The sequence below is a fragment of the Lethenteron reissneri genome, chromosome 39 (genome assembly GCF_015708825.2).
Source record: "Lethenteron reissneri isolate LAM-NWPU_2019-01 chromosome 39, ASM1570882v1, whole genome shotgun sequence".
In the NCBI taxonomy this organism is placed as follows: domain Eukaryota; kingdom Metazoa; phylum Chordata; class Hyperoartia; order Petromyzontiformes; family Petromyzontidae; genus Lethenteron; species Lethenteron reissneri.
Genome location: NC_083817.1, coordinates 837,146 through 861,246, shown reverse-complemented (window position 1 = coordinate 861,246; position 24,101 = coordinate 837,146). Strand labels below are relative to the sequence as shown.

Genomic DNA, 24,101 nt, shown 5'->3' with positions numbered 1-24,101 from the left:
ACCATTCTATTGCTCGTGGCATAATATTAAGATAAATAATAACAAATGTGTTACAGCCCTTTGTCAACTGCTGGATGAAGGCCTCCCTATGACGTGTTGTTTGACCATACTTCACCACGCTGGTCAATGTGGGTTGGTAGATAGGGGCAGGCTCAGGTCCAGTTCGGATGTCACTCTTAGCCACTGATGTTATCCGTAGTTGTGTATTAAATATGTAGTTCACCAGGTTCATATTGTAGTGTGCTAACTCCTGCCACCACCCCACACCACCTCTCCCTTCCCGTTGTTAACAAGACGTTAAATCTCGGTGTGTCGTCATGCCAACATTGGGCATTGCTCGTGTCCGTCAGTGGATATTCCACATTTTTATATAACCGCAGGTCTGGCTCAAACCTCTGCAGTCCAGTTTCTTTTTAGCCGCTCTAGAATGTCATAATTGGGTTTGCGTGTCGTGCAGCGTAATTTTTAATGACCCAGCCTGTTTTGCCCACGTAGGACGTGATCGGTTGGAATTATGAGAATGAACACTCACACGATGTTTCTGATAGAGGCTGTTTGCGTTTAAATTCCCCGGCTTAATCGCACTGCAGTAACTAAATCCACTTGGTCGCCGTTGACCCATGCTACATGTGACACGGATTTCATCGGGTGCTCGCCATACGTGAACACGCAATTAGCCTTGCAGTCACATGGCTTAATCCTGCACACCAAGGGGCTTTACGATGCAAGCCGGGCGTCGCCTTGACCTGGCGAAATATTGAATGAATGGAAATCTGTGGCCTTCGGCAGATTGTGTGGTTCCTGTTTCCGTATTGGCTTTAAGCAGAGCAACCGTCGGAGGTTCAGCTGTGATTTATCCACACGGTTGCTTTGCCTGGGAGTTGGTGAATTGCAGGACGCGACACCGGCAAATATGCTGAATAGAGGTGGAACGATTCGCCATCATCACTGTCGTAATTTATTATTGATACCGCGCCTCCCTTGCGCCAGATCGGGAGGCGCCAGAACAAAGGGGAGAATTTGAGACGGTTACTTGGTAAGAAAGCAATAGCAGAGCAATGCAATGTTGAAGAACATTGCGGTGGAGACAGTAAACACGACAAACGGGAATAAAGACAAGAGAAAAGCTGAACGCTACTTGAGGCTTCTCTCTTTTTGTCAACGTCACTCGCATTATCAACGTGTTACCTGACACGGTTGTCTAATTTAGTGTTTAATAGCCACCGTTGTACACAGAGAGCCCATTTTCTCATTCCACGGCCGGTTGTGTGGATTATTTGACCAAACTTCCCCACACTGGCCAATGCGGACCGGTGAAGGTGGGGAGCATAGACGATGGCTCTTGTACATTGGCCAGTCGAACTTTGACCCCTGGTGTGTGTGTATGTTGAACTTCTTTCGCACCGCACGTAGCCAACCGCACTAATCGGAGTTGTCGGGGAAGGACAACAAACTAAACACTCAACAACACACGGCGCAATGTGACGATGAGGCTCTGACTTAGGGGTACCGCTTCTGTTCAGAAATGTACGAAACCTCCACTTGGTGTCAATAAGGGGGACGTGCCTTCATTCATAGTGATGATGGAGGCGAGTCCGAGAGCATGTGCTCGTCTACGCGAGCGTGCACAAGCAGACACGTCTCTTGTTACTCTTCTCGCGTGGCCGGTAGACTAACTGCTCCCGTGACGCTCAATCATTGATTCAATGTTGCAGGACTTGGTCTACGAGACTGACTGTCTTGTATCATCTACACTGTTCAACCAGCACACTGGAGGTCACAACAACACAATCGCTCACTCATTAACCCACGCGCTCACCCACCCACTCATCGCACCGCAGATCACCTCACTCTCTGCTTCTCCCCTCGCACTCCTCCACTTTGGATTTCCGTCTCTTTTTCTCCACAAGCTCTTGCCATCTGCTTATTTCAAGACAGTGTTTACACTTAGCACGTGATTTCTCGCAGCTAATATACGATTCATTTCCATGGGACGCTTTTCATCATTACGTTTCATAATTTATTGTTTGGTCAGACCACGTTGAACCAACAATCAATGAAAAATCATGTAAACTATTATCCATTACAACTTTCATACGACTGTTTGCCGCTGGCCTATGCCTCGGCAACCGGAATAAAAAGTGTATATATGGGGGAACGACATTTCGATACACAATGGCTAACATGTACACGTATACTACCAGCATGGGACTTGGACGGGAACGTGTGTGTGTGTGAACATGTGTGTGTGGAGCGGTTTTGTAGCGGTTCGCACGCCACACTACAAATCCGGTGACCCGAGTTTGATTCCCGCTCACGGCCAACATCAGTGACGATTATTTAAACCGGTCCTGGAGCTCCCCTAGGTCTACTCGTCCTCAAATGAAGACCTGGGGCGGTGTGTAAACATCGTCACTGGGGAGACAAAGGCAGCCGGGCGTGGTGTTGGCCACCCACCCGCTCGTGTGCCGTGCCGGCCTTCATAGTTGCTCGCGAACAGCACTTTCCCCAACATTCTGTTACAGGCTATATGGGGGATCTTTGTCTTTGCGTGAACGCGTCAATGCTGATGCGCGGCTGCATGTGGATTGCATTCCAGGTTGCGGCCTGGGTCCTCGGGCTTTCCACTGGCACGGACCGGCTCACCGCGACGGCTGCTCGCTCCAGCCAGACCGCTCTGCTGAAGTGACCCAGCATTCGTCACCTCGTCAACACCTGCTCCACGGGTATCCATTGCAGATCGCCATTGGCCAGCAGGGATGTGAAAATGTTATCCACATGGGCGCTTACACAGGAGCCTAATTAAAATAACAATGCAGGCACATTGTGCCAACCTGCAAGCCCCGACGATGGTTCCATTAGAGATGGCGATAGTTTCTGGATGCCTTCTTCCAGTAGTGGATTGATCACTGGCTGACGATGCTTTTGTTGTCCTTCCCCCGCACCTCCGATTGCACGGTTGGCTACGTACGGTGCGAAAGAAGTTCAACATACGGACATTTACGCTTCTCAGGAGAAACCATTGCCATGAGCTGCACAGCACCTACCCCACAGAGGCCCCCACTCGTCAAGGCTACGTTAATGACCCCGTTTCTTCACTGCAATGTGGGAACCTTTTTGGAGGCAGGGCTCCAGATGTATTAGAAAGTAAGCTGTCAAGAAAAAAAATACTGATGATATTCACCTGATGATATTCACGCAAAAAAATATATCCCGAAGCGCTTTACAAAAAATCCTGTCGTGGCGTTTAAGGTGACAACTGTTAAGCTGCGGTTCGTGATAAAAGATTTTCTCGATTCCATCACCTTTGTAAATTTACAGCTCATTCTCGAGGCACATTAACTATGTATTCGAAAGTTCAATGTTTTGACTTTCGCAATATTCATCAATTTATTATACTTTCAGCGCATAGTATTTCGCATTCGGATTTTTTAAAATTTGAATCTATACGGTCGGGCCGACTGCAAGCTGGGTTATAAAAAATCCAGAGAGCCCATCCTGCGGCAGTGATACACATACACTCATTAAACACAGAGTAGACGCTTACACGTTTCATCCAAATGAAGATCGTCTTCGCTCTGCTCAAAAGCAGCTCCTGATGTGCATTTGTTAGCAATTTAAAACTAGCTCGCTTATGTTATGTTTTTGAGATGTAACTTAAATATACTATATACATATACTATAATCCAGTTATTTATGTGATGATATATTTATTACGCATGAGATAAAATAGCTGATGTTTCACGGCTCTTTGTTAACCCATTGTGGGATGAAGGGCCTGTTTGCCGTGTTGCTCACTGGGGTCTGTTGGCCGTATTTCACGGCCCTGTGAAGGGGGCCGCCCTGGTCCAGTCAAGGTATCGCTCGCCACTGATGTTCGCCGCAGCCTGGAATGAAATGCACGCCGCTGGGTTCATAGCACAGTGTGTGATAACCGCTCCGCCATTAGAAAGAGTGACTTTATTGAAACCGGTCATGATTCTATTCCCATTCAGAGTCTGTTTTTGAAGGGAAGCCTGGTTCCGTGTATTTTGTGCACGTATCCAGTATTACAATCGAGTGCGGTGAATTCCAAAATAACAGAATGCCAGCGTGGGACATGGAACGGGATAACCACCAAGTGTAATCTCACCATGCCGCCGCGATCGTCGCCACGCAACGCGCCGCCACGCCGCACTGGAGAGCGCGCGCTGGGGAGCGGTGGCTGCAGGCAGTCGTGTGTGGGAGGTGGCTGAGGGTGCTGGGGAGACAGAGCAGTAAGTTTGATGCTTGCATCAAGGGTCTTGAACAGAGCAACGGGAAATGTCACGGGTCATGTGCAGGTGGATGGAAGGGGTTTGTGGATTGAGCATTTGGGTCCTCCGAATTTTCAGGGCTTTTTAACAGCTGCAGCAGCAGCAGCAGCTGCAGCAGCAGCTGTTTTCTCCACTCTACAGGGGCTTTCCAGGCCGGAGAGAAGAGAGTTGCGTTATCGGTGGAGAGCAACAGTGAACGGATACATTTGTCGCTTTATACGCAGCAGCACTGGGCTTGCTGTGCACTGAACAAATGGGAGCTTAGCTAATTTGATGGCTTATTGGACAGATGCAGGGAATGTGACTTATGCAAGGAATGTTAAACATCTTCTGGTGGTGGTGGAAGGTCGTGCAGACCTCAGCTGTAAGGTGATGCATGTATGTGCATCTGCAAGTAGACACCACTGATTACATGACAGAAACAACACGTGTCGTTGTTTTTTTTAAACCTGATTAATTTGGAATTTTGCTGGTGTGCAATATTCATAGCACACTCTAAGAAGCGCTATCAGAGTTTGGAATGCAGTTTGGCCAGTTATATTGTTTATATTTTGTGCACCAATGTTAAGAAATATGCCGTCAAATTAACCCTTCATTTGTTGAGTTTAAGCCGAGCGCTGTTATGAATGTAAACAAGAGTGTTGTTTTGTAAACATGCAGAGGAGTGGTATTTCTTATGGAGCGGGGGGCACCTGGGATTGTGGCTCACGGCTGTGTAGCAGCACTCTGGAGGCAACGGTCAGTGCACCACGTATTGTGGTTGGGCTACGAGGTGGCCACGACATGGCAGTACAACAAATGGGTCCATGGACCTGTCTTTGTGGACTTCTACGTGTCGTCTCGTTGTCCCGTGTGTGATTTCTCCCGCGACTCCACTTTCCTCCCACAAGTAAAAACACTCCAATAGAATTGGCCAAATGTCCAAATTCAGGACCCTCCTGAAAAACGACTGAATCTCTTTGTGAAGCTTTCATGGATATATAAATGGATATATAAATGACATTATAACTTCAGTGCGGTGGCTGGGGCGCCCAGATGGCTCATGCTGCGTTAGAGCGCTGAACTGGCACCGCGTGCAATTCTGCGTTTGAATTCCAGGACAATCGCTGCAGATTGAAGCAGATTCATGCATAGCAACTTTGTATGTTCAAACTGCTATTACCAACACGGTAGAATTAGCCACGTGAAGGACCGTGTTGTGCAAGTGTGCACAGTACACTCGGCCAAAGATATTTCCTTTAGTATGGCTTTAGGGCTTACTTGGGATTTGATGGATTACAGACGCACATTGATACAGCCAAGCACTTGGAAATGTTATTCTCATTCTTGTCCAGCTCGGGCTTAAAATCTGCACGTCTCTCATTTAATCGCCTGAAAAATGTGCACAGGAGCTTTGCAATCGTGCTCTTAGTTTGTGGCAGTTCAATCCGAGCATTGTATTTACATTTATCATCAGAATATTCATTACTTTAAACCCATGATTAGCAGCAGAAACGTGAGGCTGTGCGTGTGATAGAGAACAAATCCTGATTGGCTCGAGGAGAAAATTTTTTTCCGAGTTGTAGTTGTGCTATTTACAATGTTCATACAACTTATCATATCATACAAAAAACTTAACACGTCTGTCGGTGTCATTTTACCACGTTTTGATTGACTGGAGGCGAAAATCGACTCCGTGTGAGGCTTTCTTGGTTAAATAAATGTTATAAAATTAATAACAAATAGAGACCATTTCACCTTACACTGAAGTAATTTCAGTTTAATATTAAAAAAACTATACAAGCTTTCAATACACATCTGAAATTAACACGATCTACAGAGTACTCATGTCATCATAAGCCCGTCAATCAAACTAGTGTTGCCAGTGTGTGGCATCATGTTTGTCTCCAATCGATTTGGAAAGTCACAGTTACGTCGAATCCGTTGGTCTCTCGCCAAACTCCGTCAGTCCAGCTGGGGGACGGCAGTCGGCCCACCGCCACGGAAGCGCATCGAGCGTCCTCTCCTGTGACGCGGCCACCCTGAGGAGTACCGCCACAGGCCTGGCCCATTTCGCTCAGGTCCGGTGGAAGAAGAGTGGCAGAGAGTTTCCCACCAGGCAACCGCGCGGTTTGCACAGCGCTTTATGCCGGATTCAAGTTTCGCCCCTTTACACGCGGTGGGAAAAAGCAGACGTTGATCGTGGCTGTGGCAGAGTTAGGCCAAGGTCAGAGAGGGGAGCACAATGCTGTGGTTTGTGATGCATGTTTCCACCCAATGCAGGCTTGTATCTGCAGGCATGTGCACAGTGGGGTGAGTGGGGTGAGCAGTGTGGGGTTACCGCTGTGCTAGACACGCTTGCAGGTGCCTTGACTACTTCATAACGTCAATTCCACAATGTTCTTTGGGTGCCTTGAGTATGATACAGCAACCTCGTCATACTGTGACTCTTATACACACACAGTCCGATTCATGTGTTGACAAATGTCCCTTGTCCAATTTTGGCACCACCTAAGTTTTTTAAAATGTCCCTCCATTAACAAAATCGTTCTTTTCACAAATTTCATCGGCCACATTGCCTTCTGATAATGCATAATTAAAGCAGCATTGGTTTAGAGCTGTGCGTGCTGTGTGCGTGCTGTGTGTGCTGTGCGTGCTGTGTGTGCTGTGTGTGCTGTGCGTGCTGTGCGTGCTGTGCGTGCTGTGCGTGCTGCGTCTCACCTCCACCCCAGCAGGGCCGGCCGCCATGGAGAGCTACGCCAAGTTCTGTTGCCTCGTCATCTTCATCAGCTTCAGCGTCTTCCAGGCGCTCTTCAACTGGGTCAGCCCCCCGCTGTCTCGCCTCTTCTGCCCGGCTTTCGCCTCCCTCACTCCGGCCAAACAGATCGAGTGGCATTCCAGGTGCGTGTGCGGCGCGGGCGCGCTTTTGAAAAGATGCCAGAAAACCAAGTTTTGGTTACCAGTGGCTGCGGAAAACCTAGGTGCTAAAATTCCGGCAAAATTATTATGATACAGTCGGTTAATGAGAGGGAACTGCTCATGAGACCAGATATGAAATGTGTGCCCGTGTGGCGTGCAGGACGGTGTCGACGTTGCACGCCTTGATCGTGGGCTTCTTCTGCCTCTACATACTGTGGTTCGATGATGCCGTCAATAAGGACCCAGTGTGGTGAGTCTGCGATGCTCTGCAACCCCCGTGGCGGAGTTACCGTTCGTTCCCGCCTCGCTCAAAACGGTTTGCACAAAGTGGGAAGAAATCTAACGTGCAGTCAACGCTCACACACGTTGTGCACACAATAGGTTTCTTTTTTTATAATACAGCACAACGCCACTTCGTCATCCATCACATATCTATCCTGACTGAATGAAAGCCCACGTGGTGAGGGATCTGTGGTGGTGGTGGTGGTGGTGGTGAGGGATCTGTGGTGAGGGATCTGTGGTGGTGGTGAGGGATCTGTGGTGGTGGTGAGAGTTCTGTGGTGGTGGTGGTGGTGAGGGATCTGTGGTGGTGGTGGTGAGGAGGGATCTGTGGTGGTGGTGAGGGATCTGTGGTGGTGGTGGTGGTGAGGGATCTGTGGTGGTGGTGGTGATGAGGGATCTGTGGTGGTGGTGAGGGATCTGTGGTGGTGGTGAGGGATCTGTGGTGGTGGTGGTGGTGAGGGATCTGTGGTGGTGGTGGTGAGAGATCTGTGGTGGTGGTGGTGGTGGTGAGGGATCTGTGGTGGTGGTGGTGAGGGATCTGTGGTGGTGGTGAGGGATCTGTGGTGTGGTGGTGAGGGATCTGTGGTGGTGGTGAGGGATCTGTGGTGGTGGTGAGGGATCTGTGGTGGTGGTGAGAGATCTGTGGTGGTGGTGAGGGATCTGTGGTGGTGGTGAGGGATCTGTGGTGGTGGTGAGAGATCTGTGGTGGTGGTGGTGGTGAGGGATCTGTGGTGGTGGTGGTGAGGGATCTGTGGTGGTGGTGAGGGATCTGTGGTGGTGGTGGTGAGGGATCTGTGGTGGTGGTGTTGAGGGATCTGTGGTGGTGGTGGTGAGGGATCTGTGGTGGTGGTGTGAGGATCTGTGGTGGTGTGTGGTGGTGAGGGATCTGTGGTGGTGGTGGTGAGGGATCTGTGGTGGTGGTGGTGAGGGATCTGTGGTGGTGGTGGTGAGGGATCTGTGGTGGTGGTGGTGAGGGATCTGTGGTGGTGGTGTTGAGGGATCTGTGGTGGTGGTGGTGAGGGATCTGCGGGTGGCGTTGCCTGGGCTCCTCGTGTGCGCGCCACACTTGGTGGCGTGGCCGCAGGAGCGCTAAACCACGGTCGTGCTCCCCTAGCTTAATAAAACTAGTTTAGTTTGAACTAGTTTATAAGTTTGCTTTCGTTCCCGCCTCGCTCAAAACGGTTTGCACAAAGTGGGAAGAAATCTAACGTGCAGTCAACGCTCACACACGTTGTGCACACAATAGGTTTCTTTTTTTATAATACAGCACAACGCCACTTCGTCATCCATCACATATCTATCCTGACTGAATGAAAGCCCACGTGGTGAGGGATCTGTGGTGGTGGTGGTGGTGGTGAGGGATCTGTGGTGAGGGATCTGTGGTGGTGGTGAGGGATCTGTGGTGGTGGTGAGAGTTCTGTGGTGGTGGTGGTGGTGAGGGATCTGTGGTGGTGGTGAGGGATCTGTGGTGGTGGTGGTGGTGAGGGATCTGTGGTGGTGGTGGTGATGAGGGATCTGTGGTGGTGGTGAGGGATCTGTGGTGGTGGTGAGGGATCTGTGGTGGTGGTGAGAGATCTGTGGTGGTGGTGAGGGATCTGTGGTGGTGGTGAGGGATCTGTGGTGGTGGTGAGAGATCTGTGGTGGTGGTGGTGGTGAGGGATCTGTGGTGGTGGTGGTGAGGGATCTGTGGTGGTGGTGAGGGATCTGTGGTGGTGGTGGTGAGGGATCTGTGGTGGTGGTGAGGGATCTGTGGTGGTGGTGGTGAGGGATCTGTGGTGGTGGTGGTGTTGAGGGATCTGTGGTGGTGGTGAGGGATCTGTGGTGGTGGTGGTGAGGGATCTGTGGTGGTGGTGGTGGTGGTGAGGGATCTGTGGTGGTGGTGGTGAGGGATCTGTGGTGGTGGTGGTGAGGGATCTGTGGTGGTGGTGGTGAGGGATCTGTGGTGGTGGTGGTGAGGGATCTGTGGTGGTGGTGTTGAGGGATCTGTGGTGGTGGTGGTGAGGGATCTGCGGGTGGCGTTGCCTGGGCTCCTCGTGTGCGCGCCACACTTGGTGGCGTGGCCGCAGGAGCGCTAAACCACGGTCGTGCTCCCCTAGCTTAATAAAACTAGTTTAGTTTGAACTAGTTTATAAGTTTGCTTTCGTTCCCGCCTCGCTCAAAACGGTTTGCACAAAGTGGGAAGAAATCTAACGTGCAGTCAACGCTCACACACGTTGTGCACACAATAGGTTTCTTTTTTTATAATACAGCACAACGCCACTTCGTCATCCATCACATATCTATCCTGACTGAATGAAAGCCCACGTGGTGAGGGATCTGTGGTGGTGGTGGTGGTGGTGGTGAGGGATCTGTGGTGAGGGATCTGTGGTGGTGGTGAGGGATCTGTGGTGGTGGTGAGAGTTCTGTGGTGGTGGTGGTGGTGAGGGATCTGTGGTGGTGGTGAGGGATCTGTGGTGGTGGTGGTGGTGGTGGTGAGGGATCTGTGGTGGTGGTGGTGATGAGGGATCTGTGGTGGTGGTGAGGGATCTGTGGTGGTGGTGAGGGATCTGTGGTGGTGGTGGTGAGGGATCTGTGGTGGTGGTGGTGAGAGATCTGTGGTGGTGGTGGTGGTGAGGGATCTGTGGTGGTGGTGGTGAGGGATCTGTGGTGGTGGTGAGGGATCTGTGGTGGTGGTGGTGAGGGATCTGTGGTGGTGGTGAGGGATCTGTGGTGGTGGTGGTGGTGAGGGATCTGTGGTGGTGGTGAGAGATCTGTGGTGGTGGTGAGGGATCTGTGGTGGTGGTGAGGGATCTGTGGTGGTGGTGAGAGATCTGTGGTGGTGGTGGTGGTGAGGGATCTGTGGTGGTGGTGGTGAGGGATCTGTGGTGGTGGTGAGGGATCTGTGGTGATGGTGAGGGATCTGTGGTGGTGGTGAGGGATCTGTGGTGGTGGTGAGGGATCTGTGGTGGTGGTGAGGGATCTGTGGTGGTGGTGAGGGATCTGTGGTGGTGGTGGTGAGGGATCTGTGGTGGTGGTGGTGTTGAGGGATCTGTGGTGGTGGTGAGGGATCTGTGGTGGTGGTGGGTGAGGGATCTGTGGTGGTGGTGGTGGTGGTGAGGGATCTGTGGTGGTGGTGGTGAGGGATCTGTGGTGGTGGTGGTGAGGGATCTGTGGTGGTGGTGGTGAGGGATCTGTGGTGGTGGTGGTGAGGGATCTGTGGTGGTGGTGGTGAGGGATCTGTGGTGGTGGTGTTGAGGGATCTGTGGTGGTGGTGGTGAGGGATCTGCGGGTGGCGTTGCCTGGGCTCCTCGTGTGCGCGCCACACTTGGTGGCGTGGCCGCAGGAGCGCTAAACCACGGTCGTGCTCCCCTAGCTTAATAAAACTAGTTTAGTTTTAACTAGTTTATAAGTTTGCTTTCAAATACTTATTGGAATCGCAGAGAATCTACACTGAAGCGTGGAAGCTTCACTGCGGTGAGGTTTTTCATCATCATCATTAGCCGTGGTCAAGCCACTGCTGGATAAAGGTCTTTCCAAGCCGTCGGCATCTCTCGTGATCCTGCAATGTATTAATCCACCCAGCACCTGCACACGAGCCGATTTCATCGCTCCATCTCCTCAGTGTTCGTCCTCCTGGATGCGTTCTACCCCTTGGCTTCCACTGCCGTCAGAAATTGTCCCTTCCAAGCCCAAGCCCCACTCGCGCTCATTAGCACTTCTCATTGTGGTCTTAGCCTGCAACATGTTCATCATACACGTGCTCCTCTTTCAGTCTGAAATGTTTTATCTGTAATCGAACTTGTCTCTTCAGCCTTAGTGGTTGCGTCTGGCAGGAAGGATTGTGGCTCCCCAGGCCCCATAAATAACTGGATTCAGCCATAAGATTAAATACCGGAGTGAGACGACATTCACTTGGCACTCCTATGCCCTCTGCTGCTGGCATTGCACAAGTATGGTTCGGCAAGGTGGTAGATCTGTTCTGGTAGTTGTGTGTGCGTGTGCTGTATCTCGGGTAAAATGGAGCATTTCTTTTAAAAAATGTTGTAGCTATTTGTAAAGCTTATTCCAGCTCTGTGAAGTAAGCAAAGTTGAAATGACCTTTGGACAACGCGTTCAGCAATACATATCAAATACCGCAGAGTAAACAAAACTAAAAGGCGAGACACTTTAGAAGCTTGTTGTTGCACAGCCCTGATAGCTTTTGGCCACGGGAGACGATGATTTCTGTAAAAAAAAAACTCTGACACTTGGAACAAAACGATTCAACTGTCATGTCACGAGATTCTGCTGCTGGCGTAGTTTGTGTTTAAATACAGTGGAGTTTGACTTGTGATGTCAAATACATTGTGTTGGCTTGGGGGCCAGAGGATTCAGCCGGCAACGCTGAGATGTTTGATTCAAATCTGGGTTTTGGCCGGCCGTGATTAAACCGGGATCTCAAGTGTAGGGAGTTGATGGTTTCAGCCCGGTCAACAATGACTGCACAAAAACATTACATTAACTTTATTTTTTTTACAACTAATCCCGCTAAATCAGAAATGTTTGGCTATACCCGAGTGGCAGCATTCTTCCCACTGTGGTGGTTTCCCCCTTCACGTGTAGTCAGCACGCTTGTCGCTCGCAAGGGTTGAAGGCAGGGGTTGGCGGATCGCACAGATTTCTAAAACTCCCAAAGCCAATGGGCTGTGAGGTGGCCAGGAGATTGCAGTCCTGCACGTCTGTATGGATGTATGTACGTTGAACTTCTTTCGCACCATACGTAGCCAACCGTGCTAATTGGAGGTGCACCTGAATTATTGAATCGATCTGTGTGGAACCGGTGTGGTCCGTGTGGGTTTCCCCTTCTCCCGTTTCCCCCTACATGATAAGCCCAATCTTGTGGAAGCGACCAAACATCCCAATGCAGCAGCACCCTCCGGAAAAGGTGTCTCGAGACCCAGGAAAGATGCGATTGTTTGCCCACTAAATCACTTGTGGTTTTTGCCCCCCCCCCCCACTGACTTGTTTGTTTTTTCCAGGGGAGATCCTAAAATCGTGCAGCTCAACATTGCCATCACGACGGGATACCTGTTCTCAGGTGAGACGCGGCACAAACACCGCCACCCCATCACCGTTGGGGTTCAGGGCGGCGGGCGCCCTGGGGTGGCGAGGGAGAGGACGTGGGGGCGAGTCGCTCGCCACGCCACGGACACCGGCGACACGGAGCAAAGCCGCTCGTCCGGGTAGAGGCAGGGGTCAAAGATCGCATTTTGTGAAGCCGATCCTTCCCCTTGGCACTTAGGACGCGCAGGTTGTGTGCGCGGTGCAGGTGGTGGCTATACCCGCATGCTGTGCAACCACGGGCACGCCGTCGACCGAACAGCTCCGCTCCCTTTGTGCCACGGGGTAGACGTAGAGGCGACGGTTGCGTAAGTGCACAGTGCAGGGCAACGTTGAATACATTCTCCTCTTTTGCGTTGCTGTGCTTTGTTATGCCGAGCTCGGGCGTATTTTACTGCTGTGTTTGTACAAACGGTTGGTATTACTTCCTCTCGGTGCTCTTGAGTGCTATTGCGTGGCAGGAACCCAGGGCTCTACTATTTTTAATCGCAGGACCGCTGGCTGGCTGCGTGTATTTACCGCCGTATGACACATCCGCTTCATGGGAGCTGTTGTGTTGTGATGAGGTCGCGAGGTTTAACGGCGGTGGTGACGCACGGTCAGCTGATTCGATCGTCAACCTAAATATATTAACATGGCGCAGAGCAAAGCGAAGGTTTATGGTGCGCCAGCCTGGGTCACAGCCAGCCTCACCACTCCTGCCAGCAACGCCACCGCTGCTGCCTTGGGGGACAATATACCGTGGCCCGACGTTTCACGCATTGGCCTTTATTCGAAGCTGAAGAAACCTAAACAATTATTTGACTGACGTAGAGTTTAAGAATGTTTATAATCAGGTTGTGAGTAAAGAAACAAAGAAATGTTGTGGTGAGTCCATATTTGGGTTTGGGCCACGTGGTAGTTTTATGCCAAAATTATCTGTCTCTAACCCTCCGCCACCTAACTAGATTGTCACGTTTACAAACATATTTATACTGTGTCAACGTGGCGATGAAACTCTGGCCTACGGCTTGAGACTTTTTCTATGTCTTGAGACTTTTCACGACTGACCTCTTCACCAACGTACGACGACGTTCCGCTCGGATGTTTTTTTGTCCCCGCTACGCCGACCTGCTGCACTGCGGTGTGTGCGCAAAGTAACGGGCGGGTGTTGCCTACAGATTTCCTGCTGATCGTATGCAACTGGAACGCCATTGGGGACAAGTTCTTCATCATGCACCACCTGTCTGCCCTCTACGCCTATTACTACGTCATGGTGAGCGCACAGCTCATTCACAGACATGGCCTTTCTACTCTATACACAGTAGGCGGCGCTCTTTCACACATACTCTGGCAAGAGATTGTTCCGCTTAACGACAAGTCCAAGAGATATTTTGAATTCTCAGAGCCGGAATTTTACACAGCTCGTGTGCAAAACCATCGGTGACCTAAGCTACGGACATCAACTCTCTCCACTTGGGATTCCGGCTTAATCACAGGCAGCCGGCCAGATTCGAACCCAGGACCTCGGTGGTGCCAGCTGAGAATTCTGACCTGGGAACCAGCTGAGAATTCTGGGAACCAGCTGAGGATTTTGACCTGGGAACCAGCTGAGACATTTGTGAGCCAGCTCGTCATGTTGGTGGGGTGCACCTGCGTTCATTACGTGGACCATCGACGCTTGCCACGCCACCGCGGTCATTCCAGTGAGTGCCGCGTAATGCATCAACTTGGCCTGTCCGGTGACGATTCGCCTCTTACTTGTTGCTGCTGAGCCTTCAAATCGGCACATCGGGATTAGAAGAGAAGATCGGAGGCAAGGGAATGTACAGCGGAGAAGAGATGGAAGGAAGAGATGGAAGGAAGGATTATTTGGAAGGATGGGGACTGAATTGTCCTCCGGTGATTCTATAAAGAGTTGTGTGTCATCAGGGGCCAACTTTCAGGAGTGTTCATCGCCGTTACGCAAGTGAGAGAATGACGCAGGCCTGCCCCATGGAGGTGTCTGCAACACCTGTGGCGTGTGAATCTGCAGGATCCACACACCACTCATTCCTCTTACGGCTTCTCTGGTGTTGATGCGTTTTATTCAATTTGCAGGTCGATTGTTCCGTCGTTTAAAGTTTAACTTATATCAGTTTGCAATACACGCATAGGGTTTATATATTTGGCGAACATATGATGGTGTCGTATCACATGGTTTGAAACATCTGGAGTCCTTGTTTTTATTGGTATCTTATTTAATTCAATTCTTTATCTTTCATTATTTTAATCTGCTGCATGTTTTCAGTTTGGTTTTCGAATCACTCTTGCAGGAAGTCGTCGAGCCTATAACCACTACGAGTTGGAGATACTGCGGACAGACCGTTCATTGACACTTTGTAAAGTTTCAAATTACCAAGAATAGTTTTTTTATGTGCACATAAAATATGCATTGTACTCGAGTGTGGATGTTATGATTATCACTGAATAATGAGATATAATAAATAAATGTTGCTATGTTAGTGTTGCGGCTTAATCTCGAATAAACGTAGCAAACCACTCGTAACAAAGCTCGGCGCGTCACCCTGCGGTTCGACCTCCTCGAGTCGTGAGCTCTCAAGCTGCTGTTGCTGCTGCTGTTGCTGCTGCTGCTGCGCTGTTGTGTTGCAGGATCGGGGCGTGCTGCCGTACTTTGCCAATTTCCGGCAACTCGCCGAGCTGTCCACGCCGTTTGTAAACCAGCGGTGAGTCCCGTGTCCCCATCCCCTCCTCCACCACCACCGCCTCGCACGCGCCCAGCGATAGCGCCTTCGCCGCTCCTCGCAGAGGTGCGCGGTTTTGAATTTAGCGGCTGTGCTGATTAATACTGCGCAGGTGCGACGACCGCAATGATGCTGCGTGCCGTCTGCATTGCAGTCTCTCCCTTTGCAGCTACTATCACACGTCAGGCAAATTAATGATTGAATACATCTGGCTCTGGCTTATGCAACTGTTGAGGTTTCTAAATATTTACTGTTGAAGTTGGGGGATGAATAATGCTGTTCGTGCCGCGAAAGTGCAAACGCAGCAAACGAGAGCGGGGGGGGGGGGTTGCACTGAGCCGAAGAAGGGAAGGGTCACCGGGAGGATGATGACCGGCGCACGCTGCTGCTGCTGCTGCAGCGGACGTCTGTGAGAAGGGAGGAATCCGTGTTGGCTCTCGGTGTGTTTTGTTTCTGGAGAGAATCACGTGGACAGTTGCGACGTCCCCCAGCCGGCCCTGGCCCGGTTGCAAGTTTCAAGTTCTTAAAACGATCTCGGCGAGAGCAGCGCAACTGCTGGGAGGCCACGATGAGGTGATTGCTCCTCTTGGCTTTTGGTTTAGCAACGCGGGAGCTCATCTGAAGTTTGCTAAATGAACTGAGAGACGAATATGTTCACCGCGCCAGAAGTCGAGTAGCGTTCTCTGTTAATCTCAATGCACGTACAGTGTGCAACCCTTTGCCAATCCACTGCTGGATCAGGCCCTCCCTATGCCGTGTGGGTCGAGAGGGTTACTTGACCATGCTTCACCACGCAGGTCAGTGCGGGTTGGCAGAGGTGATTGTCACAGTGCCGTGGGCTTTTTATCCGTGCGCCGAGGAATTACCATCTGTACTTAACATACATTTTAAGAATTATATTTCCTCTTTCCCAACAGGAATGTCTCGACTGAGCTTCAGCGTTCTTCTGATAGCGTACTGCCACAACTTCACTGGCCAGCGACACTTGCAAAGATGTCACTCTGCATGGATCGCTCACTAATGCTCAGTGTAAACGTGTACCCTCTTACTGAGCTGGCGCACGTGCAGCGAAACGTCTGACACCGTGCCAAACCACGCGCGGTACGACCAGAAAACACATCGGAGAGCCGTGCGGCACAGCTCCGAAAACCAGCGCAGTTCCAAAAGGAGCCCTCGGCGTGCTCGGCACGCGTTGTCTCGCTCGGCACGCGGTGTCTCGTTCGGCACGCGTTGTCTCGCTCGGCACGCAGTGTCTCGCTCGGCACTCTGTGTCTCGCTCGGCACTGTGTCTCGCTCGGCACGCCGTGTCTCGCTCACGCGCTCCCCTAACGCTGCGTGCGCCCGCTTCGCCCCTTGCACCGCAGGTGGTTTTACGAGGCGCTGGGGTACCCCAAGGCGGGCGGCCCGTACGTGGTGAACGGCGTGCTCATGGCCGTGGCCTTCTTTGCGGTGCGCGTCGCGGTGATGCCGCCGTACTACGGCCGCATGCTGGCCACCGTGGGCACGGAGGCGTTCGCGCGCCTCGGCACGGGCCCCCAGGTGTCGTGGGTGCTGTCCAGCGTGTGCCTCGACGTCATGAACGTCATGTGGATGTACAAGATCGCGCGCGGCTGCTACAAGGTGCTGTTCGTGCGGAGCCAAGGGCGGCCAGTCACCAACGGGAAGTCGCAGTGAGGCTCCCAGTAAAACGCGAGCCGCCACCGCCCTGGCGCGAGCGCCGGCGGCACGCGGGAGGCGGCACACGTGGGCAACGACGACGGCGGCGGTGGCCACGAGACGACGCGATCCCTCCCTCCCTCCCTGACGCGCTCACGCCGCCAGTCGGCGATCGGGGCCAGATAGAGCTGGCCTCCATTTCGAAGCTTCTTCCCCGCCCCCTCCCCGCCCCCCTGGGTTTATGTCGCCAACAACGGGCGCGCATCCTGCAGTACACATCCTGCAGTACACATCCTGCAGTACACATTCTGCAGTACACATTCTGCAGTACACATCCTGCAGTACATCCTACAGTACACATTCTGTAGTACACATCCTGCAGTACACATCCTGTAGTACACATCCTACAGTACACATCCTGTAGTACACATCCTATGGTACATCTTGCAGTACATCCTACAGCAGCACACCCTGCAGCACACATCCTACAGTACACATCCTACAGTACACATCCTGCAGCACACATCCTACAGTACACATCCTACAGTACACATCCTGCAGCACACCCTGCAGTAAACACCCTGCAGTACACATCCTACAGTACACATCCTACAGTACACATTCTACAGTACACACCCTACAGTACACATCCTTTCGCACAGCGGCCGAGTGCGGTGGCAGCGATCGCGACGAGCGGCGACCCGTCGCCCGATGGCCGCAGGGGGGAGGGGGGAGGGGCCTCGGCTTGACTTGTTGGGTGGCCGCTGTCGCCGTTGAATCTCGTGCAGCTGCCCAGCAGATGCGTGCCGCGGGGTCTGCGCGTGTCATAGATTTTATTTGTTGACGAGGATTAGGAACGTTCAGCTGTGAGCTGTTTTACAAGAGTGACCCCGCGGAGGGCCTTGGTGAACGAGAGAGAACGTGAAAGCATCGAAATCGTGACGTCGCAGACATTGAGAAGCAGCACACACCTTCGAGGGAAACAACATTGCAGGAGGGTAGACACTGCATTGTTGATCACACGAAGGCTTAGAAGAGCCGCCAAGTCCCTGCGCTCACTAAAATGGAGCCTTAAATGTCCATTTTCAATTGGTTGTCACTTTCTCAGATTTTTTGTAGAATTTTTTCATTGTCCAAATTTGTGAAATTGCCCGCAAATGACTCAATTGGGATCACAGAGCCGCAACATCGCCCCCTGCTGTGAAACTGCGACAGACGGTGGCGGCATTGCTTTGTAAGAATGATGGCACGAAAACCAAAATTAACTAAATTGTAACCATTATTGTGATGAATTATTAAAATTTGAAAAGAGGGGGGGGGGGGGAATGGCGTTTGAGGAAAGCGCAGGTTAGGGGGCAGCTTCACTGTGGCCAAGGCCTCCGATGGAAGCTGCCCGGAGTCGCGAGCCGCCTTTGTGCCACTCCACAGCCTCCCGCGCGTGGCGCTGCGGGTCTTTAGCGCGGGGCTTCCTGCATGGCGCCGACTGTCACGCTAGCGTGGAGCAGCAGCAGCAGCTGCTTTACCAGATGCCTCCACAATGCAATAAAATGCAATAATGTTAACGTTATGGCCTGGATACCATATACTGTACAGTATATACGTGTGTGTATGTGTGTTATTGTGTGCATGTTTGTATATGATAAACGTTTGTGTAAGCATTCGATACACGGCACATGAAGACGATATATACGCTGCCTGTATATATAGTAGAGGACACATGCAACAAACTGGGGGCTGTGATAGTTTTTGATGTCAAATGCATTTCTTCTTTTTTAAGATGAGACTTGATCCCACCGCATGTCAAGCGGTATGATACATGGATGTGAATAAAAGGACGGTTTCACGACGAGTCGCCGAGCCTGCGGTGACGCGCACGCCGCAACCTCCCCCACGAACTCGGCCCGCCGTTGCCGCCGCCGCTGCCGCGTGGGGGATCTGCCACGTGGGGGATCTGCCACGTGGGGGATCTGCCTCGTGGGGGATCTGCCTCGTGGGGGATCTGCCTCGTGGGGGATCTGCCTCGGGGAGGGCGTCTCGAGCTTCGGTCCCGTGCCACTCTCCGTCGCGGGGTAGCGGCCGATCGACGGAGACGTGCCGGCCTCGGGCTCGGTTATCCCGGCTTGCGACGCCTCGCCGCTCCCCTCGGGGTGAGACGACGCCCTGCCGTGCGCCCCCGGCCCGGACGGGGGCGGCCGCCGTATCTGCCCCTGAGGAGGGCCGCTTTGTGGAAAGCGAAGCGTGCGTAGGGCCGGTGAGGATGGCTGCGGTTTGAGAAGGCCTCTCGCGGAGGCCACGGTTTGTGTCGCTGTCGGCCGGACTCGTGTCGTGGAGGTGAATGTCGTCGCTCGACCCCGCAGTAAGTGCTACGATGCACTGTGGATGTTGGGGTTTCGGTCGCCACAGTAACGATCCGGCCACATCTGTCGCAAGGCCCTCCACCGCCCGACAGCTAGTCGAGTAACACCGTCGTGTACGGGCATCTCGAGTAGGTGCTATAATGACGGCTACGAAGTTTAATGGAGACTAATGTTTATCTCTTAACTGAATCATAATTGTGAATAGAGACTTCAGTATGAGACCGATACATCTGGGATAGGCAGATGAATTCGTTGAATATTTGCTGTCGGTTTATAAGACGCTAAATGCCATCGGACATGCTGAGATCTCGCCTCACGTGGGGCACCAGGCGAGGTCCCAGTGGAGCGAGGCTCGTGCAGCAGCGGCGGCAGCAGCAGCAGCGAGGACTTTGGGCAAATTCCATGCGGACATTGAGAGTGGGCAACTTGGCGCAGGGACAAAAATAACATTAAAGAAAACATCCACATGCTTAAAGATCACAAGTTAAAACCCGCAGCATTGAAACAGTAATAGTAAACAAACTAAATACTTTAAAAAATTGTAATTCACTGGTGAACTAGAATTCAGAATGTACACAGACAGACAACTCGCAATGCACACACAGTAATCACCTAAAAACAGGCTCGTGGTTTCCAAATACTTAAAAACAAAGTGTCTGGAGCATCTTCACGGAGTTTTCTCAAACTTTTGGGAGTTTGGGAATGTGGTTGGGAACGTTGCAAGGGTTTGATTTTCAGAACGACCAGTCTCTGACGACCGAGTAGGATTGCTGTTTAACCCTTTTAAACAATTTTAACGAATAGAAATTTAAATCGAAGCGATAGAAAGTTTTTTTAGTTTTTAAATCTCAAGTGAAGTATACAATTGTTATTCACCTAACATGGCTTGGACGTAACCGTGACGATGCGGTGGTCTCTTCAGTTTGAGCTGCGTGGACTTCGGAAACAAACCCGAGATGGCAATGCTCGCTCAGTCTCGCGTGGTGGCTGCGTCGCGTGTTTGCACCGTGGTGCCCGATCGCGGGGGGTTAGCGCCGCCTCCCAGCAGTCGTGCTCCCGAGGAAAGTCGAGTGGCTTCCGGCTCACAGCCCGAAGTCAGTGCTGGAAATTCCACATTCCTATGGTGGGGTGGTGAATGTCCGTAGCACAACCAGCCACTGTTGACTTCCACAAAATGTGGTAATCATGTTATCCTCCCTGGAGGATTTCAGCGACAGGATTGATCTCGATACGAGCCCCACCCACTGGCACCACACGGCGGAGGAGGTTTTGCTGTTGTGCTGTATCATGGCTCTCCCGCCTGCGTTCGGCACTCGGGAGGGCTCTGCAGCGCCACCTGGCGAGAGAGAGGGAGGTGGCATTAACCGTAAATCCAGAGACCGGGATCAAATCTTAACATTCCGATTGCCTTCTCTGTACAGCAACAGTGTATATATTGGCCTCTCAAATCCAGTGGTGTCCATTCGTCTGTGCAGATGGGTATGCAATGTATTTGTTAACAACGCGCGACCCCCGATCCCGTCACCTCGACTCCGCAGTGGCCGTGGGCAGGCGGCCCTCGGCACTGCCCTCGGGCGATCCGTGCTGAGATTTCAAAACGGAGCTTCACTGCTTTGAGCTGAGGCCGTCAGTGCGTGCACCACTGCGGATGGCTATCGACCTTTAACAAACAATGTCATCACGATGCTAATTTGTAAATAAATAAGTGTGCCACTTAAGTCGTAAATACAACTATTAACCTAGTTACTAATATATTCAGTGGACAAGAGGTGTTTGGTTCTAATGGGGTTTCTGCTGGTTAGGAAGAAGGCTGTGACGCTAATGCAGCGGCAAACAAATCGTGGCCCGCGTAGCGTGCGCCTTGGTGTGCTTGAGGCGTGCAGACCCCACGCGGTACGATCCAGCCGCCGTCCCGGGGTCCCCCCCCCCCCCGCCCGCTCGGTGGCCAGAGCCTTCGCATGCACCATTGCCGTCCCACCCTGGAAGAGGTCAAGTTGGTCCAGACCAGTTTGACCTCTCGTCTTCATTGACATCTCAATCAAAGCGCACGCTCGCTCTCCGATGCGCTTCGGCGCGTACCGCGTGATGTTCGGCACTGTGTCCGACGTTTCGCGCCGGCAATTCCATTTGCTCCACGTGCTGGGAGCTTCTTCAGATTCTGTTTCCGAAGAAGCGCACGGAGCGAAACGTCGGACATACTGCCGAACAACACGTGGGGTGCAAACTGAAGGCACCCTGGACAGCTGTACCGCGCAACTGTGAAAACCTCCCCCCCCCCCCCACAAGTAGTATAAGTTCCTTGTTTTCTGGATAGGTCATGGTGGTTGTTGGTAACCGTGTGCGTGCAGATGTAGGTCACGAGAAAGTGCTTAATGTTACTCCATGAGCAGAAGCCGTGGCATTGCTTTGAGCTCGTGTGGTTGTAGTTGGGCTGATGACGGCACAAGGAGTGGGACCGACTCCTCATTACCGGCACACCGTCCAGACACGTGGATGTGCTTCGACCATAAACACGCAAAGTACTACGCGGCATAGGGCATCAAATCTCTGATGGAGGATGTTTGAAAAAAAGTGTAAACAATTATTTTGCTTTCATTTTTATTCTCGCATCAGCCCAAGCTAGCATTGTTTCGTCTGTATGTTGAACCTCTTTCGCACCGTACGTCGCCAGTCGTGCTAATCGGGATCGCGTTTCGGAGCATTGCTGCTGCGTGTGTCAATACCACGCTTGCGGTCTTCGCCGGTGTCGCCCCCCCCGTGTCGAGCAGTGTGCACGCCTCGTGAAGAATACCCCCGGACCTTAAGTTACATTCATCATCGCGCTTAATTTACCATTTCATAGTTTTGTGAATGTTGCTATTTGACGATGAAGAGAATGTGTGCACACGTCAGCAATTTGCGCAGCCCCGGCGCGCGCGTACGAGCTGCGCTTACACATGGAGGACATTCCGCATGCGTGTGGCATGCGTGTGGCATGCGTGTGCACCTGGTAGGCGTGCGGTCCAGGAGAGGCAGAACCTCGGCTCGCGAGCCGCATGCGGCCCCTGGGCAGTTTCGCGCGGGCGGTTCGAGAGGGGACTACTCAACTCGTGACCTTCCAACAACACTCCACGTGAAAGAGGGGGGGAAACATGTGCGGAAGCCGCAGTTGTGCGGGTCACCCCTCCCCTGGTGGTGTAGCCAGACACGAGTGCTCCCCGGGCGCTCCCGCAGATTTCCTAATTCAAAACTCCGCAGCCGAGCAGCCCCCGCCACGTGTCGTGCGGCCCCCAGCCACACGACTCTGCTGCTGGGTGGCTCACGGGGGAGGGGGGGGGTCAGGCGTTTGTATTGAGACCTATATGAGATCTATACGCACTTACATATGCATGTTCCATATCGTTAAACTGTTTGTGGGCCGTTCTTTGTGCTGTGTTTAAGATAAAAGTTGCGCCGTTCTGCATACGCCTCGGATGCATTTAACCAAGAAATGTAGCATGCATGTATATACTTTTGGTCTTTTACATTTCATCAATTTCCCAAAGTACACTTTTCTATGTATTTCCTATTGAATTGACACTTTACGTAATTGTCAAATGATAATTTCACGAAAAATATGCAACCGATGTAAAAACGTTGAACCATAGGACCTGCTTATTTAAAGGATGTAACCGAATTAAGTGGCGATGTTGTTCAAGAGATGGCATTTTAACACCGCTTCTCGCTACATTAGACATGGAGTTCATCGCAGTGTGTGAGATTTGTTGTGCAACCATAACCCACGGGTGCTGCTGTAAGCCAGCGAGACCAATGTTGCATTGCGTGTCACGCATCGCCAGTGAAAGAATACCTCAAACTGAACGCTGCCCACCATCGAGGCCCTCTGCCCAGGAGTCGCGTCTCACGCGGTGTGCCGCTCGCCGCGTTCCCTGTCCACCTCCCCCACGGCGGGGGCCTCCATCCTCTCCTGTCTCTGCCACCTCTTCATTCCCAATTCTTGGCCTTTCTCGCCCCGTCCCTTCTCCGGTAACGGCCTTTGTCATCAACCAGTCCCCTCAAGTTCGTCTCCGTCGGATGACAGCCGCCTCCACGCTCCTCCTTTCGTCGATACCGTTCGAGATGTCCCCATTGGCCGTCTCGATGCAGCTCGCGGATCTGCAGCCTTCTCCTCCGTACCCACGCCTCCGTTTCACTCCGTCTCACTCCGTCCAATCTCCTCCGTGTCCTCGGACAAAGTTACACTCCACCACATTGCCGCCTTCTGCCGCCACTGCACGTGGACACGGGGACTGGGCTCTGAGAGCTGGTGGCATCGTTACACTTTGTAGAAGTTTGATAAAAGGCGCACGCGAAGTTGAGGCCACTAAGAATGCAGGCCTCGTGAAGGACTCTGCGGAGCTGTTGACGAGCGCGTTCATCGTTGTTGCTTATATTTGCTCAGTGCTCTCTGGCTTCGTTTATAAATAAACCTGCCCGCTGCTGTGACACGGTGCGCTCTCTCATCCCGTTGCTGCCGTGTGCGTCAGTTTGTTGTGCGCGCGTGAAGGCCACGCGGAACCTGCACCGAATTGGTGATCTTTGTGCACTTTCACGTGCCCTGGCAGGTTAAACAAGGAATCTTAAATCCCCGTTCAGCCTGACATGAATGACCTCCACGGATTTATTACCTTGAGGTTTTATCTGAAGCAGACCCAACAATTAAGTTGTTGCAGCAGTGGTGGAATGTGTCGATTGTACACTAAAGACGACTCAGAATAACTCTCATCAAAATACATCTAAATAGCATGGTAGAAAGTGAATTCACAGCATCATTATTGTGACAAAGCAGTGTT

General features: G+C 51.9%; 1 protein-coding gene across 13 annotated transcripts in view; it reads left to right on the top strand.

The window, feature by feature from the left end:
• Nucleotides 1–23,772, top strand: part of LOC133352008 (TLC domain-containing protein 4-B-like) — a 43,985-nt gene extending 20,213 nt beyond the window's left edge. For 7 of the 13 annotated variants that reach the window (XM_061567692.1, XM_061567690.1, XM_061567697.1 and 4 more), the window contains 8 exons: nt 2,600–2,726; nt 7,007–7,175; nt 7,354–7,443; nt 12,473–12,531; nt 13,715–13,809; nt 15,186–15,259; nt 15,737–15,850; nt 16,642–23,772. In XM_061567692.1, the coding sequence (XP_061423676.1) occupies nt 7,021–7,175; nt 7,354–7,443; nt 12,473–12,531; nt 13,715–13,809; nt 15,186–15,259; nt 15,737–15,850; nt 16,642–16,951 (897 nt within the window). In that variant the 5' untranslated portion in view covers nt 2,600–2,726; nt 7,007–7,020 and the 3' untranslated portion in view covers nt 16,952–23,772. The remainder of the gene's footprint in view (nt 1–2,599; nt 2,727–7,006; nt 7,176–7,353; nt 7,444–12,472; nt 12,532–13,714; nt 13,810–15,185; nt 15,260–15,736; nt 15,851–16,641) is intronic. The other 6 variants (XM_061567694.1, XM_061567693.1, XM_061567701.1 and 3 more) reach the window with 2 other exon arrangements.
• Nucleotides 23,773–24,101: the final 329 nt, after the last annotated feature.